This window comes from Tetranychus urticae, chromosome 2 (genome assembly GCF_039701765.1).
Source record: "Tetranychus urticae isolate SD_2017Ah chromosome 2, NJAU_TeUrti_SD_1.0, whole genome shotgun sequence".
Classification (NCBI taxonomy): Eukaryota; Metazoa; Arthropoda; class Arachnida; order Trombidiformes; family Tetranychidae; genus Tetranychus; species Tetranychus urticae.
In genome coordinates this window covers 9,853,194-9,876,449 of record NC_142959.1, presented here as the reverse complement: position 1 = coordinate 9,876,449, position 23,256 = coordinate 9,853,194, and the positions used below count along the sequence as shown (strand labels likewise).

The window sequence follows — 23,256 nt, the reverse complement described above, 5'->3', positions numbered from 1 at the left end:
GAGCTCAAAGAAAAATTTATTGCTGATACCATGCCGCTTTTGACACCAAAGTATTCTACTTTGCTTAAAGATCCAGAGTTGGAGACACGGATACTGGATGCTATCCCCAAAAGAGAGTACAATTATAGTTCGGAGGATGCAAATGTTGTTGCCAAAATGTTGAAACCGTGTAAGAAGGATGCATTGGAGTCATTAAAAGGAATTAAAAGTCAGGTGGAAACGTTGAAAAAGGCCGAGGAGCAAATACTTGTTTCATTCCAATCTGAAATCGGAGAGGTGGTGGAAAAACAAAAATTTATCAAGAAAAAAACTCTTGAATCCATCGTCCCAATGTCAACTGTATCTTATCATAATTGCCAGAAAACCACATTGAAAGATTTTTGATAATTCCTAAACATTTGTTCATCTTTATTGTACTAAAATTTTGAACCGATAAAATATTCCAGCCAGTTGAACAGAATTGTTTTCAAAATTTTTATTTGTATCCGATGCGATTTGGAAATAAAGAAAGGCAATTTACACTTAAAATTAAATTCATTCAAAAAATCATTTTATCCAGTCGACATCAACCTCGTCGGTGCGGAATCTTTGAGTAACAGTTGTCTGAGAGATTGATGTCAAATGACCAGATTGGAACATCAAAGTACCGGCTTGAGCAATCATTGCCCCATTATCAATGCAATATCTTTCGTCGGTGGCATAGAGAATTGCTCCTCGCTCTTCGGCCATTTTTGACATCATCATTTGTAACCTTTCATTGCAACCAACTCCTCCTACAATCAAAACTTCTTTTGAGTTTGTGTTGGACATGGCTCGTTCTGTAGTTTCGACCAACATCGCAAAAATGGTTTCTTGGAGCGAAAAACATAAATCTTCCGGAGTATATTCACCAGTTTTCAGCCAATTTGCCGTTCGGTCCTGAAACACGTACAGAATGAAAGATTACATCAACAAATCATTGCTTGAAAATTGAATTATACCCAATTTACCTCTATGAATGAAAGGAGTCCTGAAAATGAAACGTCCATTCCTTTGACAACATATGGAAGTGAGGCCAACTTTTTACCCTTTTTTGCCATTTGTTCGATATTGTACCCGGGACTAGGATCATTTGATAACTGTAATCAAAAACAAGTGGTTTTATGACAATTTATAAACAAAATATCAATACTAAATAATAAACTTGCCTTCAACACTCTTGCAAATCTGTCCAAACAATTTCCAACTGCAATGTCGATTGTTTCGCCAAAGATGCGATACCTGCCAGCTGAATAAGCAATGATTTGTGTATTTCCTCCGCTAACATAAAGCACTATAGGATTTCTGGCACCTGTGACTAACTTTCCCATTTCAATGTCTGTAAATAAGACAAGATTTTAAGTAAATGTGTGAAAAATAGAACCATAGTGGCCTTACGAGCGATACAGTGATTGACGGCAACAACGGGTTTATTCCAAAGCTGAGCTAAAGTCCTAACAACAATTGCTACTGATTGCAATGGAGCACCCATTCCAGGTCCTTTTGTATAACATAGAACATCTATTTCATCAACTGTACAACCACTTTCCTTGAGACATTTGTCAATTAATTCGTGTATCACATTTTGATGATGCTTAGCAGTATCTCGAGGCAGAAAACCTGTTTATTGGCAAAAAACAAATATACAATAATAACAAACAATAAGACAGCTTCAATGAAATAGTTGGATATTACCTCGCATGCAAATATAATCAAAAAAGTCAAAAAATACTCAAAAGTTGATGTCATCAAGCAAATTTACTTGGATTACTAAGGAACGGTGATTTCATTGGACTCTCTACACTTTTTGACTAACAAAAAACTGGTGGCAAAAAATTCTTACCGTGACCAGGAGGAGTGATATAAGTTGATCTGGGATTAGCTAAAACCTGGCCATCTTTGATAATGCCGATTCCTAGTTTATTAGCACTTCCCTCAAATCCCATAGCAATAACCATTTTGAAATAAAAAGTTTACTACACTTAAAAATACAAAATTAAAGAGCCAAAATATGACCAGACGTGATGTTTACTGAAAATGATGCAAGTGAGCAAGTCTTACTTAGAAGAAGCGCTAAATTTGAAAGAAACATAATTTGAAACAATTTTTTCGCGAAGTGAACATAAATTAATAAGCGACAGGTGTTTTAGCTGAGAATCCATTTCATTTTTATTAAATTTCCTAAATTTTGCCATAAAATTTATCAAAAAAGAAGGAAGCAATTAACCATTAAAGATCCTATTTGTTTTGTATTTGTAAAGAGAAGAGATGAAACAATGTTTTTCTTATTTTTTTGTCAATAAAATGTTATTTTATCATATATTTTTTTTTTGCAAAGAAAAGCTTGAAAGCGCCGATTGAGACGAGAGAGAGAGAGAGAGAGAGAGGACGATGAAGATGATGATAAAGATGATAATGATGAAAATAAGAGTAATGAAAAAAGTAAATAGATATCGAAGGATTTGTATTCATATTTTGTCTTGAAAATGTCTTGTCCGACAAAATAGTGATGATGATGGCGAGGAGAAAGAGAAAGATAATAGATTGGCTGGAGAGAGAGAAGAAGACAAGAAGATGAGAAAAGAAAGTAAATAGCTGTTGATTGCTAGTTAATAAACAAATCTTTTGATACAATTTAACTTATTTATATATTTGTTTGTCAAAGGAAAAGTCTGTGATTAGATGAAATTACTATTTTACTCCGTCTATTCGGTTTAATCATTTTATTAATCTGTCTCTTACCTTCATCATCATTTCTTACTTATTCAATGCTCTCTAACTCTTTCTCTCGCTGACAATCTGATTAAAATGATAGTAATGCTAGTAATAATAATGATAATATAGTGAAATCAGGTTAACCAATATAATGAAACTGTTGTGTTGATGTCCTGAGATGCACATTGAATTGAAAGAGTTAACAAAATGGTTGGTAACGTCTTCTTGGTGAGCAAATGTCCAAAAATACAGTTAATTGTCGCTTGATAGAATCAACTACCATTTGATGATGTTGCGTTGATTAAACAAATTAAGGATGATTGCGTATAATCAGATTGAAACAAAAAAATCTGTAACATTAAATTAAGCAAAAAGGGTAACCATTGCACAATTAATAACAATTGAATCAGGGACTGTTCATAATGGTTATCATGGTTAATAATTATAATATCATGTTACATATTGATCCTACAAGGGAGTTAATTTTTGTTCAAGTGCTGAAGCTTGAATCATTGAGAGGAGAAAGGCAAAAATTTGCTGGAAGGGTTTTCCTGTCAATCAACAATCAAGCCAGTAATTTAAATATATGAGAAAAATGAAACAAAAATTTAAACAGCAATTTAATGTTTCTATCAATTAACAACCAGCTTTTCTCTTTCTCTTTCTCAGGATAAATGATATTTAAAATGTTTATCATGAATTTACTGATGAGCTGATTTTGATATATTATTACCAAAAATTAATGTTTCAAATGTGTAAGAAAGAGTTACGAATTAAATTTTGAAGAGTTTTGTCTTATTTTTTTCAGTGCATTTATTCATGTTAAAGGCACCTTTTTTTCTTGAAAAAAATGGAGAAAAATGATAATTAATATTATTCAGTTATTAGCAGGCGTAATCAGGTTCAAAATTTAATCAATAAATTCATCTTTTCCTGATTAAAGTATACGTAATAATATACCAATCAACCATCTTCAAATCAAGTTAAACATTCAACTATCTTGAGCAAATCGGTAATCGTCATTGTTTGAGCTGGTTCAGTCATCTTCAAGATTTCAATGAGACAATAATATCGTTCCATTATCGTACTAGCTACTGATCGCCAAATTACCAGATTGAAAAAAAATCAATTGGTTCTTGAGAGATCTTTAAGTAATATTGTTTTACCAAAGATTCGGTGTATTCTGATCTTGGTGAATCAATTCTTTCTCGCATTTTTTTCTCCTCTTTTCCAATTTTCCTTCTTCTTGGTTTAGTTTATTTGAAGAGTTATCGTTATGTGGTTGTGTGTGTTTAATTGTTTTCTTGTTTATGGTGAAAGTAAGTTTTCAGGTGAGTGAGTGAAATGTGATCTTTTGCTTGTTCTTTATGTATTTTTGTATATTATTTAATCTTTATAATTATTGTTGTCATTCTGTGGTTTATGTTGTTGATGTTTCTTTCATGTCAGACTTGTAGATGAAATGTTTCCCTTTGCTTGATTACAAAAGTCGTAGTAGCTCTTTTTTGAGTTTTCATCTTCCACATTCACTTTAGGTCTTCGTTGAGCAATGCTTATTGGCACCGAAATGTTAAAATACAAAAAAAAAGATAGTGGTTGTGGTAATAGTGATGATGATGATGCTTGCGATGCTTGCGATGCTTGCAATGTTGACGATGATGATGAGAGAGGAAGTAGATTAAAGATAAGTTAACAGGTAAAGTGATCAAGGGCGATAGAGTGTTAGTTATACTTCGACAGAGAGGTGAAGAAAGAGAGGTAAGAGGAGAGAGTAGCAAAAATTGTTTGCCATTAAATTTACCAGTAAATTTGTTTGTTTAATGTGAGCAGAAGCATCTCTGTGAAGGATGAGAGATGATGAAAAAAATAGAGGTATAAGGAGAGACAGTTTGAGAGATGCTTGAGAATGATGATAGGAATCAAAGAAAAAGAGATTCAAAGCATGTTAGCACATAAGGAAAAGAGGTTACTGTTGTTGGTTTTTACACATTTCAATAATATCCGCAAATCAATCACTAATATAATTCATGTTGACTATAATCAGCTGATGGTAGCAACAAAAAGGTGAAATTAAATGATTAAAAAGTTGATCAAAGTGGAGAGGAAAAGAAGTTATTAACAAATGGTTCCTTTTCATCTCCTCGACATTTTGAGCGCTATTAAATCGTTGAAATGTAAAGGCATTAACATGTCTTATGCGTCTCGCTTCATCTAACTTTTTCATCTTTCAGATTTTCTTTTCATTTTGTATTTTATTCTTGCTTCATGTTTATATATACTATATATATTTATTTATTTATACATTTATTATTTTGTGTGTCAGGATAACATGGAGAGAGAGAGGCAATGTAAAGGTGAAGAGGCAAAAGCTAAGAAATTGATCGAGTTTTACTGTACAAGAAGGAATTATCTTTCGCTGAAAATGTCCCTCAAGACTTGTTGCCCTTTTCATTTTCCTGAGGAAACATTAACCAATCTCTCTATCCTTTTCACACCACTTTCCCCATGATCACCATGATCACCATGATCATCATCGTCTTCTTATCACCTTTATTTTCCATCCTTATTCTTATATTCATCTTGAATCTCACTACTTTTTTTTGCTGCTTAATGATTGCTTTGTTTACACTGTTTGCTAGTTGAAATAATATTACAGTATCAATTGCAGTTGGGAAAGATAACGGATGCAAAGATGCATGGAAAGGATGAGGAAGGCAGAGAGAAATAAGAAAGAATGAAATGTAAAGAAGATAAAGAAAAAAAAAGTGGAGCAAAGAGAAGAAGAGAAAGAAAAGTTCTGTCAACGATATAACTCAGATCAATAAGTCTTTGAATCTAACTGCAATTTTTTGATCTTTCCCTGCGTTTTAGATACAAAAGAACCAGAGAAGATGGAGACTAAGGAGAATAAAAAAGATTCCAATGAGCATTGGGATGTAACCATATATATATATATAAATATAAAACATCAACAGTAACAGCAAAATCCATTGATAAAAGTTCTTGCTTGCATCCCTTTTCCCCTTCTTGTATTGCTCTTTCGATCCTAAGTTATTTCTTGTCTTCGTTTTTCATCCTTTTTACCATCTTTAGCCTCATTTTTCTCCCTCTTTCTTTATCTGGTATTGTTGTTGGTTCCATACAATCCAAATGCAATCGCAAAAATCTCGTCTGACCAAATAGCTATTTCATTCTGAATTTCCTTTCCTTCTTCTTCTTCTTCTTCTTCTTCTTTTCCCATTTGTTTTTCTTTAGTTTTTTCCCTGTGACTTGGAGGGTTTTTTTTGCTTGTCCTCCCTATTTGTGTGTAATACAAAGCTAATCTTGATGTGTAGTTATTATTGTTATCGTGTTCTTGTTGTCGTTTATGTTGATGGTGATGATGATCATGATGTGATGCTGGTAATGGTGAAGAGTAACTCAAAAACAAGAAGAGGAAGATAAAAAAGAGGATGAAAAGCAATGGAGAAGAGAATATCTATTAGTTATCATCTAGTAGCTATAATATATAATATTAAATAATAATAGCAAAAAGAGAAAGAAGTATATCGTCAATCAATAAAATCAACAATCAACACTGATCAAAGTGTCCAGACAACTGTACATGATTCTTACATGCTTCTCAATAAACTAAACCACAAATGAATCATATAATTATTAATATATATATATATAAACTTTGCTATTCAGAGAATGATTCTGATGATAAAGAGATGAAAAAAAGGATAAGAAGATAGAGTGAGAGAGAGATTGAGGGAATGAGATGAGTATGTTTAACCACATATGTATGGATATAAATATATCCATCCAATTTCCGATTCTCCTTGTAACTGGGCAGTTTATTTTTGGTAAGAAAGAGGAACCTAATAAGGATAAGGTTGAAAGGGAAATTGGAAAGGAAAGGGATGAAAGAAAGGTGTTTATTAAAAGAGGAAAGATAGACCAAAATTGAGAAAGAGGCAGGAAGTTGCAAATGTTGCAAACACAATTTTCGTTCCAAAAAACGCAAGTTATTCAGCCTTTTGTGTTGTATAATGAGTTATATAATAAATTGTCCATCCGATTATTTCTTGCTTTTTTTACTTCTTTCACTATTTTTTGTTTCTGACCAGTCGAGAAATAAAAACAACTTTCAATATTACACTTGAAATGAGAAGATGTTGAATCAGCAATCCAGTCTTTGGGTTATTTGTTGGTTTTCTGGTGGCTCCTGTTGATGATTTGTTAAATTTGTTGTTGACGAAGTTAACAAAAAAAATGTTTTCCCTTTTCTGGTTTAGAGTAAAAATGTTCTTGTTTAAGTTTCTTCCTCTGAAATTTGATTGAATTCACATGTATAATAATGTTATCCCAATGGAAGAAGCGGAATTGTCGAAGAATAATAACAATTACAATTTCAATTATTAATCAATAATAATAAATGACCAAGAGATGTGAAGATAACCAATCCTCAGCGTAGTAAGGAAAAGAGTGAAATTTGAAGGTGAAAAAACAAGAGTTGAAAATTTCTTTATCATCCTGATCCTCATCATCAAAAATCATAATCAATCGGTTTAAAAGTTTTTTTTTCTTCAATATTTCTGATCATTTTGATCGGTATTTAAATTATTTATGTATTTAGGTAAAACCGGTTGTCAGCGTAACACAATAACATCAGGAGCTGATCGAGTTTCAATAAAACTTCTAGGTCGATTGGCAGTGTGATCACTTGATGAGCTCATTTCAATAACAGCTTCCGCCCTAAATCGGCCATGACGACTTGAAGATGAAGGCACTTTATCATCAGATTCATCTTCCGTATCCTCACCGTGAGATCCACCACCACCGCCATCAAGGTTGGCATGGTGATGATGGTGTGGAGGACCCACAGAGGCGGATCTGTAATCTCCAGGATTTGGAGCTCGATGATGTGAAGATGAAAGAGAAAGAGAATCATGATGATGACTCGGAAAACCGGGATGCTGAGCGCAATCAGGATGATGTTGAGTGGGGTGTGAAGGTGGAGGAGGATGTGAATGGTGAGCAAGATGATGATGGTGATGATGATTGTCCAAGGATACAATGGAAGATGATACACCAAGACCATGAGGAGGTGGCGGAGGTGGCGGAGAAGGTGTATCTAATTTACTTGCATCCAAGGGAAGGGTTGTCGTTGACCGAGTATTTCGTGATCGAAGGTGAGATAAAGCTGGAGGCGGAGGGGGCGGTGGAATGGGCGACTCACTGCCACTTCTAAGACCCGTGTCTGAATCTTGATGATAATAGGGACAATCGTTGGATAACACAGGATAACGGATAACATTTTCGGGTGGATATTTCTCTAAACCCCCGTGTAAACCATCTTCACCTCCACTCCCTAAATCATCAATTAATGATCCAGGATGATGATCACCACCACCTGTTTTTCGATAATAACCACCAACATCAGGTACATAACATCCATGTTCATCTTCTTCAGGGTTACTTGCATCCATAAGGTTAGCACTTGATTTAGTGTAATTTGAACGAATAAGCATACCCGTTGACCCTCCTCTGTCTCCACTTCCAATTAGACTACCTCCTCCACCACCACCACCTCCTCCACCTCCACTTCCATCTGAGCCTCGTGGTGGTGGATAGTCAAGAACCGGTTCCATTCGAGTCATGGTGATGGTTCGGTCCAGATCACGTTCAACTGAAGGTTCACGAGATCTTCTCAGTTTGTATTCCAACTCGCGTTGACGGCGTTCTTGAATCTTGCCCCAACATGAAACAACAATTGAGGCACACATACCGATAACAAGGGCGAAAAACAATATTAAGATGATGATCATATGATTTGAATCAAATGATGTCAAACTTTTTGAGTCTGATATAGTTGAGGAAAAAGAAAAGAGTGAAATTAGTAATCAATCGAAACAAATGACTGAAAATCAATTAAAATACAAGACAATTCATGTTACCTTTTTCGCAGTCTGATTTATCCTCATCATATCGATATATGCAATTCGGATGACCGTCACATTTTAAGCTTATGTGTATACAAGTCCCATCATCACAATCGAATTCGGTTTTTGGATCACATTTAGCTGATTGATTAAGAAAAATGATAAAATAAAACAAAATAAGTAAACTCTGTTAATATCAAGTGTCAATTGTATGAAAACAAACGTAATTCAAAATTAAAATATGTAAACTCAAAGAGTAAAATGACAAGCAAGACAAAATTATCAAGTTTACTTTACCAGGTTGATTTTTTTCTCTTGCTCATTCTCTACTAATCATTATTTACAGTCAACTTAATTTCGTACAAGTATATATTCAGCAGATATGAATATTCAGTTATTTTAAAAAGGTAAGCGAAAATATGTTCAATATAAGGTGAAAGTTTGCAAGTTTGATAATTCATTTTTTTTCATCAGGCAACTCACAAACTCGAATGCAATCTTTTTTAGATCATGTTTTTACACCTCATTTGATCAAGTAAACAGCTTGATTGATTGAAGTATCACAAATCACTTAAGGAAAGGTAAGAAGTTTACTTTTAGAATAAAGGTAAAAAAAATAATCTATGTGTTAACATGCAAGCTATCCTTTTAATATACTCTCAGATGGAAAGAGAGAAAGACATCATTAATTAATAACTAATTAAAAGGCTCATGAGGTGATCATTTTAATATGCAACTTTTTTTCCAGTTTGCTTTTTACTTTCACCAAAATCAATTTACCTGGATTTTTAGGTTCTCTAAAGGCTGTGAAGAGTATGGTGAAGGCAAATTTCAAGGCGCCAGGTTTGGCATGAAGTCGAATGTGTACTTTATTTGTTTCGGATTTATGAGGTTCTGTCGCAGTTCCACAGAATCTTTCTTTCCTGCTTGTCTCCAGAAGAGAGTTACCATAGATATCGATGTAATTTAAATGACAATCATTTGGTTTCTCCAGCTTATAATCGGTGAAATTTAAGTACATCTGAAAAATAGAGAAAATAAAAATGATAATCAATATATTTGAATAAAACAATTGAGCAAATACAATTTAAGAAATGGAAATTATGAGTTATCAATTACTCAATAATCGAAGCTATAAATTGATAATGGTTCAATGAATTTTCACTGGCCCTTTCCACTCCTACCTTTCCACTTACATCTCAAGAGTAAGCTACAGTTCAAGCCTCATTGAACCTTTACCATCATCATCACAATCATTATCATTATAACAATTTTTTCACTTCGATTCCAATAATCATCAAAACATGCACCATCCACACTATCAGCTAAAACTTACGGAATTCTTTCAAAATTGAGTTAAATTCAAGAGAGGATTCAATTTTATTCTGCATTTGTTTCATTCTGTGAGCAAAAAAAATCAACCTCTGATGTACATATTTTTTAGTAAAGCTTCAAGAAAAGGTCTAATGTGTTTGAATTGCTAACTTTTACTATTTATAATTTGTATGCATCCCTCTTCACCACCATCATCATCATCCTTTTCTTCTTCCCTGACTTTCTTCATCTCATCATGCTTTTTCCTTTTCTCTTCATTTCTTTTTTTTTCTAACAAAAAAAGTGAGAATGAAAAAAAAGACCAAGAAGTTTAAATCTTGAACAAACCACCTCCCCTGCAGCCTCCATTGTAAATATGTGAAACATTATCAAAAGAAAGAGATTCTTCATGGCCTTTTCCTACTGTTCATTTCATCTTCTTTTTCGTCGTCCTCGTCCTCGTCTTCTTTTCTATGATAGTAAAAAGGAATTCTTCCTATTTTTGTTCATTCATTCCCTTAACCTTTTCTCCATTTTTATCTTCCTCTCTTTTATTTGGCTCTCTCGTTTTTCCTCTTGTCCTCTTCATCTTTTGATTCTCTTCAAAAATAATTGGCTTCAGAATAGTTAATATATGGTTGAGTTAAGTTGTAATAGAATGTCCATGTTTGATAGTATTTATAGTAAACAGAAATTCTGTAGGCAAGAGAGGGAAATAGAGAGAGAGAGAGAAAATGAAAGAATCAGATGGAAAAGGCAAAAAGAAACATGGAAAAAGAGTTAAGACTGAGATTGAGTAAGAATAGCCAAAAGAGAGGAAGAATTGATTGACCATGGTCACCAAATAATCTTCTTTGTTGCAATAATCCCTTGTCTGTTATTTTATCACTATGTACGTAATACTGGTCTTTGGCCATCTTTACTCAACCCCTTCCTTATACTCCTGGTTCTTGGGTTTCTTTATCATCATTGCTATCTTTTTTCTCGTCTCTTTTTTTTCATTAAGGAAGCCAATTGTTTTCCCAAAAACCATGTTGATGTTATCATTTTGTGTTTGTTGATTATTTGACCGGTTTGCAGAATCGAGTCATTTGCCTAAGGTTAATAATAACTTTGCAAGTACAGTAGTGAGTGACTGGAAATGAATGAAACCAATTGATGATTCGAAAGATGACGATCATGTTGATGGTGATGCTCTGCGGAGCTTATGGACAACACAATACCTTGAAAACAGCTCAAATGACTGACCATCAAATATAGAGCTTCGTTTAACCAATAATCAACCAAGCTACTTTAGTTACAATGCTAACACCATCAATGTCATTATAATCACTATTTTAGCTCTTCTTAATAAAAAAACAGGATTCATCATCTTCAGATCTTATCTTCTTTCCTCTTTTACCAAGCCAAACACTTTTTCCGTTTACACAATGCATCTTCCAGGTTTCTCAATGAAATCAATCTAATTGGTGTGAAGATATCTCTTTCAATGAGTTCAACAAGAAACCATTACCAACAAATTTATGAACCACGAGTCGCTTAACAAAAGTGAGGGAATTAAGAAAATGAAGACACCTTTAAAAAAACTACAACCTTTAGGAGGACGAGAAAAGAGAGAGAGAGAGGAGAAAAGTATACTTGATCAATTCTTTGAGATGTAGCTATTGATTTGTCAGTCAAATTGTCAGGTATGAATGACATAATGGCTGTAATGAACGAGAAAAAAGCAATGCAGAAAGACAAGGTGGAAAAAATGTTTGCCTCGATGAAGCAGAAGTGGAAGAAAACAAAGATAATAATGTACATCAGCTTTTTAGGCCCATTAGATTGTGACAAATGTCGGTAACGGTAGTGTATTGAGTCAATGAATTAACTAATAAACCATGCAAGTAAAAAGAGATGATATAACCAATATTACCTAATAGACAAAAACACATCAATATGAGTAAATAGATTGAGAGGTCAAGAAGTTGTAAAAATATGATAAAATGCTGATTGAGATTACCTTTTTCTCTGGACTAACGGTGATGCTCCAAATACATTCCAACGGTACTTGGTATTCCTCAGAATATTTGATGACTTCATCGGAAATTCTTGTACCATTTATACGACCGCTTTCACCAGTTAAATTATGTTGACAAGCTATAAGAGATTAGGAAGCAAACAAAATTGAAAATAAAAATGTTAATAAGGTTAGGAACAAAACTAATCATAAAAAAAGGGAAAAGCTATTGGAAACATGGCATTATACAGTATGTAATGCTGATCGCACATGTTTCTAATACATATATGTATATAAATTAATGAACATAATCGATTAACTTACCTGGTGGAGGAGGGATAGTAGCTGGAGATGATGGTAATTAAAATAGCGATGAAAATAGGAAAAAAAAGATACATTAATCACAATGCAAAATAATTGAAAAACCGTTGCCAAAAGGTTGTTTAGTTTGCCTTTTCAATTGGCCATCAAGCATCTCTTGGATTAAAACACTTTCCCTGTAATATTTTGCTGCTTTTTTACTTCACAGTAACCAGTTTAAATTGAGAAGCACAAACTTAATTAACAAAGTGTTAAATATTTGAACAAATCTTATAATCAAATTGTTGAAACAGAAGAAAATCAAAAATAACAGACAAAGAGAAAGGCATTCAAACAAAGAAAAGGTATCGTCTGATTATTTCTTGGAATAAGGGACAAAATGATAATTACGTCTTGTATCTTTTTCTTGTATTGTTTTGTATTTACAGCCCAAAGTAATATGATTAATTTGAATTGAACAAAATTAATATCGTTGCCTATTAATTTAATAACAACTGACTTTACATAAAATGCCAATTAAACAATGTGAAACAATTAACCAGAAAAAGTGAAAGAAAAGTGAAAGAGAAGGAAAACCCAAATTTTGTCTACTGTTGAATTGGTTAACAGTAGCAAGTTATCATAGTATTAATAATAACCATAAACAAGCAGAGTGAATACCAAAACCCAATCTATTGCCAGTTAATTACTGGGAAAAAAGGGCTTCAAATTAAAGCTAATTGAAGTGCAAACTCAAATTGAACCTGCCAGAGTCTCATTAACTTTACAATTCTATTTTTTTTTACTTTTTTTCGTCAAAAGATCAATGTTACTGTTTTCAGAAGATGGCTTTGCTGATGATGAAGCTGATGATTCTGATGTCTCTGATTTTGATGATTATGTTGTTAATACAACAACAACTACTGCTAATAATCATAAATAATGGCAAAGGGCCAATCTTGGATGAAACCAGGCACAAACAAAATACAAACAGTTTCATGGTAAGTCTTTTTTGGCAACTTTTTTTGTCACAATTATTTTATTATAAACAAAGCTTTAAGTTTACATCCATTTATATATATATAAATACCTTATTTATCATGATACTGGAAAGAAAGGAGGTTAACATTGGGAAGGAGAAGAAAAAAAAATCAATAAAAGCATTGAAAAAGGTTATCATTTAATGTGGTTCTGAGGATGAAAAAGAGTTGGTTGACAAGCAAAAGGGTAACAAGCCTATTAGGTTTGGGTTCAGCAACAATTGATGTTTACAGGATGCCAATAATGACTTTTACATAGAGATTCAGTGTAAACAAGTCATTGTGATTGTGTAAAAAACTCCAGATAAACTGAAGATCAGGAAAGGTAAGTAACAATTGTTTAATATTAAACATTATTATTATCAACTCAACTGCTTCATTAACTTATACCATTCAAATGCAGTTTGTAAGTTAACCTAAAAATATGTTTCAACGGTTAAACATTTTTAATCTAACCATTTCCATCACAATTCAATACAGTGAACGATAACAGTAACATTTGGACAATCAAGATACAAAAATGAAATGAAACTGGCCAATAAATGAAAGAAGAACCAACAAAACAAAAATTAAAATCAAAATCAAAACAAACCAAAATTGGGTTCAAAAATCAATCCAGAATTGCGTTGGTTAACCTTAAATTGAACATTTACATTTAAACTCTTCAGATGAAACACTGGTCAATAAGTATTGCAACTAATAAATTAAACAAAATAATAAAATGTAAACTGCAAAATTAAATTACAATAAAATGAGATTAAAATGAAATCTTTTGAAAACCAAACGGTTAAATCGATCAGATGTTTTCCCCTGACGGCCATTAGACGCAAAAAAACTGGTTCAATGAAGTTGATGAAAATGAAAAGACTTGACGAGAAGATTGAAAAAAGATAATTTCAAATATGAAAACCTAGACTTGAAATGAAACCTAAATCTGGTCAATTTAAGTAAACAATTATAAAGAACCAGATTTTTCCTGGTTTTATCCGAAAAACTGGTTTCTTGGATGTTTACTTGACTCTTTTGAAAAGGCAAAGATTGGCAATTTAAATGAATAACAATTTACTTACTTGCTTGATTTAAGAAGGTATAAACTCCTCTAAAACCTTCATATTCAATACTTTCATCTGATTTAAACCTTAACCAGAGATAATTATGAGTTGATTGAATCTCATGAGGAAAATTGTGTCCACACAGAACTGAAAGTATATCTGAATAGCCATATTTTCCGTTTCGTATTTCAAGTCTATCATATTCACAATTGGGTGAAGCTTCCATGGCAAAGCGATCACGAAATTCAATTTTAATATATTGTCCGTAAGGAGCTGTAAATGAACATAAAAACAAACCAGAAAATTAGCATTTTGTTGTCTTCTTCTTTTCTCATTAAATTGTCTTCCAACTCATTGACAAGTTGAGTTTTAAAATTAAATGACAATTGACTTTCATTATTTTGTAATTAATTTGTTTAACTCACTTGATAACCATTGAATAAAACAATGAAAATCAACTTAACAATGTTCATCATTACAAAGGTTTGATTGCGTGTTAAACACCCTTTTCACTTTCAATCTAAATGTTTGATTTAACAATTAATAGGATTGATTATTGCATTTTTGTTACTTCCCAGTAAAAAGCTTTATCAAGCTCAACAATTAAATGAACCGCCAATAATTGTGTTCACTGAATTAAACACCAAACATAAGAGACTAATGTTGACAAAATATTAACAATTTATGATTAAAATGCGGCTGAAATTGAAATTCCCTTCAAACCTAAAGTTGCCAATGTTAACATGGACAAGTTGACCTTTACCTTTGATTAAATTTCACCTTTTAATGTTTACCCATTTTCAATGGAGTTCATCATCAAATTAAAATGAACAGATGAAAGGTTAAATGATTAAGTTAACAATTTAAATGTAAAATATATTTTTGGGACAAAAGATTACTGAATCAATAGGCTTTTGAAGCAGTGAAACAAAATACAAAACATTTGGATTACAAATGAATAAAAGATTGAACAAAAAATTAATAACAATAATGGAAGCAAATTGAAAGGTTAAAGTTGGAATCATTTTAAAGTTCAAATCAATGTCCATTTGATGGGACAAAATGATGGGAAAGAGGGGACAAAAAGGTTTCAAATTCTGGTGACCAATCCATCGATATTGGTAAGTTATCAATAATGGTTAATCAGGTTAGAAGGTTGATGAAACAATTTTCCTGTTTTTCAGAGTTGCTTAGGTTTGTTGGTAAATTGTATTAATCATGAGCAACAATGGCAGTAGGAATCATGGAGGATAATCATGAAAGTATTAATAATGGTAAACACAGGGTGAACAGGAAGAGAGGAAAAAAAGACTGAATTGAAATTTGATATTCTGTCGTTAACTTGTTTTCACTTGTTCATTATTTTACACTTGGTTAAACAATAATTGTTCAGTTGTACGCCAAGATAAGGTTGTAAATTTCAACTCGGACTTCTCATGTTGTATTACATGCTTTAATTGATTTTATGCTGATAAGGAAAGCAGTTTAATATTAATCAGTTTTGTGACCATTTCTGGTTTACCTGAAACTGGTTGTGCAGTTGAAAAATAATAAGCATAAAGTTGATGAAAAGTGAACAAAAAAAGGTTTACCCAAATGTTTCTGACTAGCCAAAGATATTGAGATTGTCCATAAGTTTACATCAGGTTGATGAGGTCAAGTTGCTCAAGTTTAGCTCATATAATTGGGTTATTTTCAATTATTGTGACAACAAATAGTCGAGACAATTTCATTGATTCACTCCAATCATTGTGATAAAGTTGAATCCAATAGATATTTCCAACTTGACAGTTAACCATCATTTTACATTATTATTGATTCAAAAGATGAAACTTGAGATATTCATTAAAGGAAAAGGTTACTTGAATGATTAAAACCTTCAAACTCAATTTCAAAAGCTACTAAAAACATTTTTGGGTTATTTGGGTTATCATATAAAAGGTGAAAACCCAAAATGAAACAATGAAAAATTGATGTCAATTTAGCGATGATTTTGGGTTGAAAATTCCATCTGATGGTTCCATTGAACCAGGTTTGTATCGATTAATATATTCTGTTTACCAACATTTCAGGTGTTGTTTATGATTGATTAATGGCACTCTAGTAAAACACTAATCCAATACAGTTGTTGGTTTTTAATTGTAATCATCTTAACTATTGTAAGTTGTTTACATTGGATAGCATTTTATTAGGACTATTTAACAGATTGAAGACAATGTTTATTATTGGTTAGTGATTTGGGTTTTCATTTGGTAAACAAACCAAAAACTTGTTCGACTAAACATTAGACATTTTGGGTTAGAAGGTGAAGAAGAAGAAGAGGAAAAAAAATGAGAATGATTAAGATGAAAGGAAATGTACTTGATGATGATAATGATGGTTTTCACAATAATCATCATTATCATGATGAAAAGCCGAAAGTGTAACCATGTTTTGGTTTGAACGCTTAAATATAATTTTACTTGTTCACCTCTTATGGGTCAACTCTTGAAGTAAATTGTTCACAATTTGAAGGAAATAAATGGTTGAAATTTGGTTGAAGGATCCACTTGAAAATAATCATCTCTATATCATCAATACAAATCCATTGTTAACCTTTATTATTATACAAGCTGAGCCCCCGATCATGGCTGATCGTAAATTTCTTTTCACTGAATACAATAAATTCAATCCACATTTAAAGACTCGAACTGTTGATGAAAAATCAGTGTCAAAGAGAAAAACTAAAGAATTTTCGTTGATTTTGAGAGTTGTACAGTTACACAGTTACAGAGCACCAGATATTTAACTTACTCTTTGCTCGAAAGACAGTTTTACATAAACTCCTAGCCCAACAATAAACCATCAATCTGAATGAAAAAAAGTTTTTCCCCCAAAGTCAATAGTAAAAGATACGGATTCTGCATTTTTTCCCCTACCCTGTTTAAACGCTGATTTCTCAGTAACCTGAATTCCGAGAAAGCTCTGACTATTTTTCGTAATTGAAGTTCAATCAGGGCTTTCATTCGATGTGAAAATTTTCTTTAGAATCCTTTTAGTTTGGTCACAATCTTCCCGCAAAAATTTCATAGTTTGACTTTATATATTGTATAGATTATAATTATCGCCTAAACTATCAACTCAATTGTCAGTTAAACATTTTCGCTCTTCCAATTGATTCACAATTAATTGAAGCAACATTGCCAATTTGACAGTTCAACTCTATCCCTAAGCTCAATCCCAATCTCAAGTGCAGATAAATGTTGCTTTTATAATATTAATTAATTTTATCCCCAATCTAAATAACTATTCAGTGTTTCTGGTCTTTTTTTTTGGGTAACAAAACATTAGCATTGATTGTTGATGCCAGTGGTTACAGGATGAGCGTCTTCACTTGAAGCCCATTATCAATGTAAACAATCAATTGACTGGTATTGAGTTTTGTTTCAAAAGTGAACAACATTTGAAACTTTACTGTTGTTTGCCTTTGTGTCAAGTCGACATTGAAAGTCAACGTTTATGACATTTTGTCAGCAACAATCTTCAAGATTCACTCCAAGATTCACTCCAAGATTCCCTGCAAGATTTACTCCAAGATTTACTCCAAAGAATGTTGATCATTTTTGTTGATCATGTTCATCTTTTTCTGGTTGACAGGCAAAAATGGCAACACAACAAAATGATTTTAATAAACAACTGATCACAAGAAGAAACAAAAAAAAGCAAACAAAAATGTGATTAACAGGAAAAATCTTGAAAACAATTTTTGCTGGTTAGTTTTAATGGGTGATAATAAAGGTAAGCAATTGATTGATGAAAAGGGAAAGATGAATATTAGTTTACATTGAATCGTTAATGAAAAGGTAAACTGAGATGTTTTCTGATTGCTGTTATTACGATGGGAATGATGATAATTTGCTGGTTGAGTGGATGATTGGTGATTAATTTGGAAAGTTAGTGAAAATATTGATTATCTTTAGGAAGAGATTGGTTTGGTCTGAAGATGAGGATGAGCAAAGATGATGGAACAATGTGACCTGTCATTGAGGAAGCAAATTAAATGGACCAAGAAATGAGACATGATATCAAGTTGAATGGTGCTAATCCTCATCTTCATCACCCTAACCCTATCATCTGGATTCACTCCCAGTGAATGGCTTTAAATCAATTCTGTTAATCAACTGTGCCTTCTAAATGTTGTTCAATGGGACAAGAAAATCTGGAAGAGAGAATCAGGAAGGCATGATGCTGATGATTATCATTCCTGTGATCATCATCATCATGAAGATGCTTCAAGAGCTGATCAATGATCAACCTTGAGGGTGTTTCAGTTGCCGTGAAAGGCTGATAAACAATTTAATGGAAACAAAATGAGAGGGAAAAGTCAAACATTATCTTCATGATAATCATTGTGAAGAAGAGAATGGGAAAAAAAGGTTCCATGAAGCTTGTCATGGCAAAAATGTTGATGAACATCAAGTTAATCGTGTGGCAATGGAATTTTGCAATTAGATTCGAGTAAAAGTTAACCGATTGCAATCATTTTCAATTTACAACTGATAATGACAACTTTCAATGTAATAGTTAATTTGCCTTTTTCAACCCACTTGCTTTTCCTACCAATTCATTTCAATTTTAACAACAATTTGTTATTCAATCATTGTCAATATCGACTTTGAAACCTTTTTCATTTTAAAACTGACAAATAAAAGTAAATGAGAAAACTTATGTTTCAATTTTTTCGTCAATTTACTTGGACTTGAGATCGGCTCTTTTAGTTTCAAGATTAAATCAACTTTAATGTTCCATCATCAATTGTGAGTCAACATTTATCTGATATTTGATCTTTTTTGCTCAATTTTCTGTGCAATCCATTTTTCAAAATGATCACCAAAAGTTCAATGTAATAATTATTTTGTGGCTTTCGTCAATGGTCTTATCTGGTTTCACCTTTATCGATATTTGCAATGTCAGTCGATTCGATCTGTAAATCTGATAGAAATATGAAGAATCTTATTGATATTGTTTCAGGATAATGATGCAAAATAAGGCGAACTATTGTATTTTAAACTGTGATTTCAATTCTGAAAAGAGACAAATAAAACTCCAAACTTGATCAATTTTCATTTGGTGTAACATCTTTCCATCCATAATGATATCTAAAAGCTCTGGTGAACTTCTAAAGAATTTGCAATTCGTTTTCGTTCTGAAACAATCTATTTGTAAAATACTTTCCTTGATTGAAACGCAAATTTTGACCCGTAAACAAAGGTTAAGTTAGCATAAAATTGAACAGCACAAAGAGCCCATTCAAGCTTCACCAGTAAATGCAAATAAGATTCATCATTTTTGATTATATTTTTCACCTAAAGCTAGCATTGAAGCCGGTTGGATCTCTAATTGATCTCAAGTAGATTTAAAGACGATCGAAGGTTATTTTCAGGTCTTTATATCAAATTTAGCAAAAGATTTCAACAATATTCCAATAAGAAATGCTAAATTCCGATTCTAAAACGAAGCATAACTCTTGTCAACTCAAAAAAATCTCACCAATTTCGATTTCTTCAAGTTTTCCATTCAAAACGTAATGTTATTACTCCTTTCAATCCTTGAAAACACTAATATAAAGTTATTTTATGCTTTACAATGAAAGATGAAACCAGATTTTACACTAAATATTAACTCAACTTCGTCACTAAAAATATCTCATTCAACAAGAAACATTATTCTTATTCACCTTAAAGTTCATTTTCCCAACGATTTCATCGGGCAAACCAACTTCTCTGGTAATGAATCGAGTTGATGAAACTGTTCCAATAATCGAATCGGAAAAGTAAAGATAAAGGTTGCAATTGAATACTAATTTTTGCTTTATACACTTTCATAAGTTAGTTAACTGTCAATGATACAAATAATAATCTTATACTTCGCTTTGTGTTTTGTTTAGTGTTTTTTGTTCCTGTTTTCGTATCAAAACTAACTTCACTTTTTGTATTGTATATTAACAGAATAAAAAAGCTTCTCTCAGCAAAAGTCTACTTACGATGATAATAATGATCATCTAGTTAATCATCAACTTGATCATCATTATCATCATGCAAGTGTAAAGGATAAACTAATAATAATAATAATAATAATAGAAGCGAAGAGATGAAAAAAAGAAGAGAAAAAATGTTCATCCTGATTATTATCTTTAATTCAATTGCTCATACTCACAATCAATCATCGCAAGTTGATTTACTCCAAGCTTAAGCCAACAATGATAATCAAGTTTGCATATTGTTGTCTACATATTGTTTGTAATTGCAATTGTAATACAATGGTTTAAGGTTAGCTTTTTGATTGTGATCAGTTGAATATGAGACAAAAATTCAATTAGCAAGGGTTAATTGTGTTACCTTGTAATCATAATTTCTGTGTGTTCTGTGTTCCAACAATTGAATCAACAATCATTGAGTAAACAGAAAAGGTGAACAAATTTTAATTCTCGTCTTTTCTCATTGCACTTTCAATTGCATTTTGTGAACATTTCAAATGCGATTTATGTTCACTCGCTGGTAACATTTACTGTTACAATAACATTTCAAATGGAATCCATATTCACTGAGTTGGAATTTTTGCTTCTCTCGAACAAAAGCAAACTTTTATCTAACAGTCAATTTTCAGTTTAAATATAATAAAGGAAAGGTACAAAAAGGAAAAAGTTTATCCAATTGTTAACTTGAAACAATTTAAAAGTCAAAAATAGTTAAACAATTGGTTTTTCTGCTTGCGGATTGTTGAACATTGTTAAGATGTTTCCACCTTTGTATTTCATTGATTTACAATGGAAATGTCAATTTACTCAAGTTAATTGGACAAAATTAAAGGTTAATTGTTACTTACCTTCTATTTTGAGTATACAATCAGTTTGATTTGGATAGTTGTTGGGATAATTTGGAGAGTAAAATTCACCTTTTGTTTTATCACCGACTGAAAAATTATAACAGGCCTCATAATCTGTGTTGATTGCGGTTAATTTTTGAGATATTGTTTCTTTAGCTGAAACTGTAAAGGATAAAATAACATTTCAATTAGATGGAACAATCAAGAGTCATTTAAGCAACAATTTAATCTCATTTGTTCAGTTGTAAGTCGAAAATAATTGGATCAAAATTTAAGTTATTGAATGTTTCCAGTTATTGAATTAGTTGCTCTTAAAAATCGCTTTTACATACTGATTTAAACGGATTGCTTTATTCATCAGAAGTGGATTTAAAAGATACTTGAATAAGTCTCAGTTTAGTTTGACCTGAGACTATGTTTAAAGGTAATAGCGACTCTTACGAGTAATTAGCAAATCTTTTCGCTTTTGGTGTAAATTTTCAAGCATTAGTGAATGTCTAACAGTAAGAAAGTCTCATAATTTTCAATAATGAACTGAAAACCTTTTCTTAAACAAATGTCTCCGCATTTGCGGTTCATTTCTGTACCAATAGACATGTTACTAGTAAAGAGCTCTTCGTTGGAAGTGTAAAAGGCAAAATAAGCAAGAACGTTCATCGAAATGTAACGAAAGTAGATTCTATTTCATGATCATTGCTATAATAATGCGAATTATGATTAAAAGATACTTCGAAACTCTTTTCAATGATTAGATCAGTATTCATTGTCTTTTTATATATGACTCGGACCAAAGGTGCTTGAGCATTCACAAACCTAACTCAGCCAGATCTAACAGAAAATAACTTCAACTTGAAGGCTGTAAAGCGTCTGTTTGCAAATTAAGAAGTTGCAATTCACTTCAGCATTCTATTTTTGACTGAATATTAGTTCAAACTAACTACGAATCGCACGAATTACAAGATTTATAAGAATGACAAGATGCAAGATCAAACTTAAAAAGTTATTAAATGCTGGAACAACTCGATAGAAACTTGACAATCAGACAATTTGGTAAACTTCATCAAATGCGTTCTTTGGTTTGTGCCAAAATGGCCACAAAATTGATACAAGTCTTTGCTCATGATTATGAAATTCAAATGAAATGAAATGCAAACAATTAAACTGTCAACAATCAATTGACGTTTTATTTCAATCGTAATGTTTAAAATTTGAAGCACAAACGAAAAAAAGCTTTTCACTTTCAAAAGATTGAGTTTATTGGCAATAATATCATTGAACTGTAAAGTAACTGAATGATATCAACATCTTTTCATCATCATTTCTATCATCTTTATCCCTACAGTTTTTTTTAAAACTCATCTTCTTCAGAATCAAAAGGGAAGGCAAGCAAAAAGGTTGAGGAGAAAAAAAAATATTCAAAGATTCAGTGGCAAGAGAAAAAAACAAAGATGATAATGATGATGATTAGGATTGATAAACAGAATCGTTCTCGTATGAAGCTGATGACAGGTTAAGTGAAGCGAACAAAGTTGAGAAATCGTTCATCGAAGAGGAGAAAAGAAGAAGAAGGAAAAAAGAGTTTTGCCGATGAAAATGATGGAAAAGTGTTGATGAAGAAGAAAGAAAAATTGAGTGAAAAGTGAAAGTAAAATTATCAGTCGATATGCTTTTCCCTGCATTTGTCTGTCTATCATGATAATGTTCACTCCCAGTGAATAAATTGTTATCATTACACTTGAAATATTGGCAATTGTTGATACTCTTAGAGAAAGAGAAAAAAGAAGAAGAGAAAAAATGATTAAATAAAAAGATCTTCATTTTCATCTTAACACATCAATTGTGGCAACAATTTAAATTGCTTCAATCACAATGAATCGGAATCATTAATGATAATGATGCTCATTATTAAGTAAATATCAAGCGAAACCTTCCCTTTGTTATTGCTATTTGTTGCTATTAATATCATTATTAATACCATTATCATTATCATTTTGTATAAATATTAATATTTCCTAATCGGAGTA

The 23,256-nt window shown here is 32.0% G+C and overlaps 2 protein-coding genes across 2 annotated transcripts in view; both read right to left on the bottom strand.

Moving 5' to 3' along the window:
- Nucleotides 1-460: 460 nt before the first annotated feature.
- Nucleotides 461-2,007, bottom strand: Tcs3 (Probable tRNA N6-adenosine threonylcarbamoyltransferase Tcs3). The gene is made up of 5 exons (XM_015926107.3): nt 1,862-2,007; nt 1,417-1,638; nt 1,188-1,357; nt 990-1,118; nt 461-918 (listed from the first exon to the last, which is right to left on the bottom strand). Exons 1-5 carry the CDS (start codon nt 1,974-1,976, stop codon nt 547-549), a joined length of 1,008 nt encoding a protein of 335 aa, XP_015781593.2. The 5' UTR covers nt 1,977-2,007; the 3' UTR covers nt 461-546.
- Nucleotides 2,008-2,162: 155 nt separating this feature from the next.
- The window catches only part of LOC107359596 (uncharacterized), a 58,287-nt gene continuing 37,193 nt past the window's right edge, over nt 2,163-23,256 (bottom strand). The window contains exons 3-9 of the mRNA XM_015926104.3: nt 21,233-21,394; nt 14,387-14,641; nt 12,301-12,321; nt 11,980-12,116; nt 9,441-9,681; nt 8,676-8,801; nt 2,163-8,581 (exon numbers count right to left, since the gene is read on the bottom strand). Of these exons, the coding sequence (XP_015781590.1) occupies nt 7,368-8,581; nt 8,676-8,801; nt 9,441-9,681; nt 11,980-12,116; nt 12,301-12,321; nt 14,387-14,641; nt 21,233-21,394 (2,156 nt within the window). The 3' untranslated portion in view covers nt 2,163-7,367. The remainder of the gene's footprint in view (nt 8,582-8,675; nt 8,802-9,440; nt 9,682-11,979; nt 12,117-12,300; nt 12,322-14,386; nt 14,642-21,232; nt 21,395-23,256) is intronic.

Coding starts and splice junctions, on each gene's coding strand:
- Tcs3 (XM_015926107.3), bottom strand. CDS start 1,976: ATGGTTATTGCTATGGGATTTGAGGGAAGTGCTAATAAACTAGGAATC. Junction 1,639..1,861: donor TATCACTCCTCCTGGTCACG/GTAAGAATTTTT, acceptor GCCAATAAACAG/GTTTTCTGCCTCGAGATACT. Junction 1,119..1,187: donor GATTTGCAAGAGTGTTGAAG/GCAAGTTTATTA, acceptor TTTTGATTACAG/TTATCAAATGATCCTAGTCC.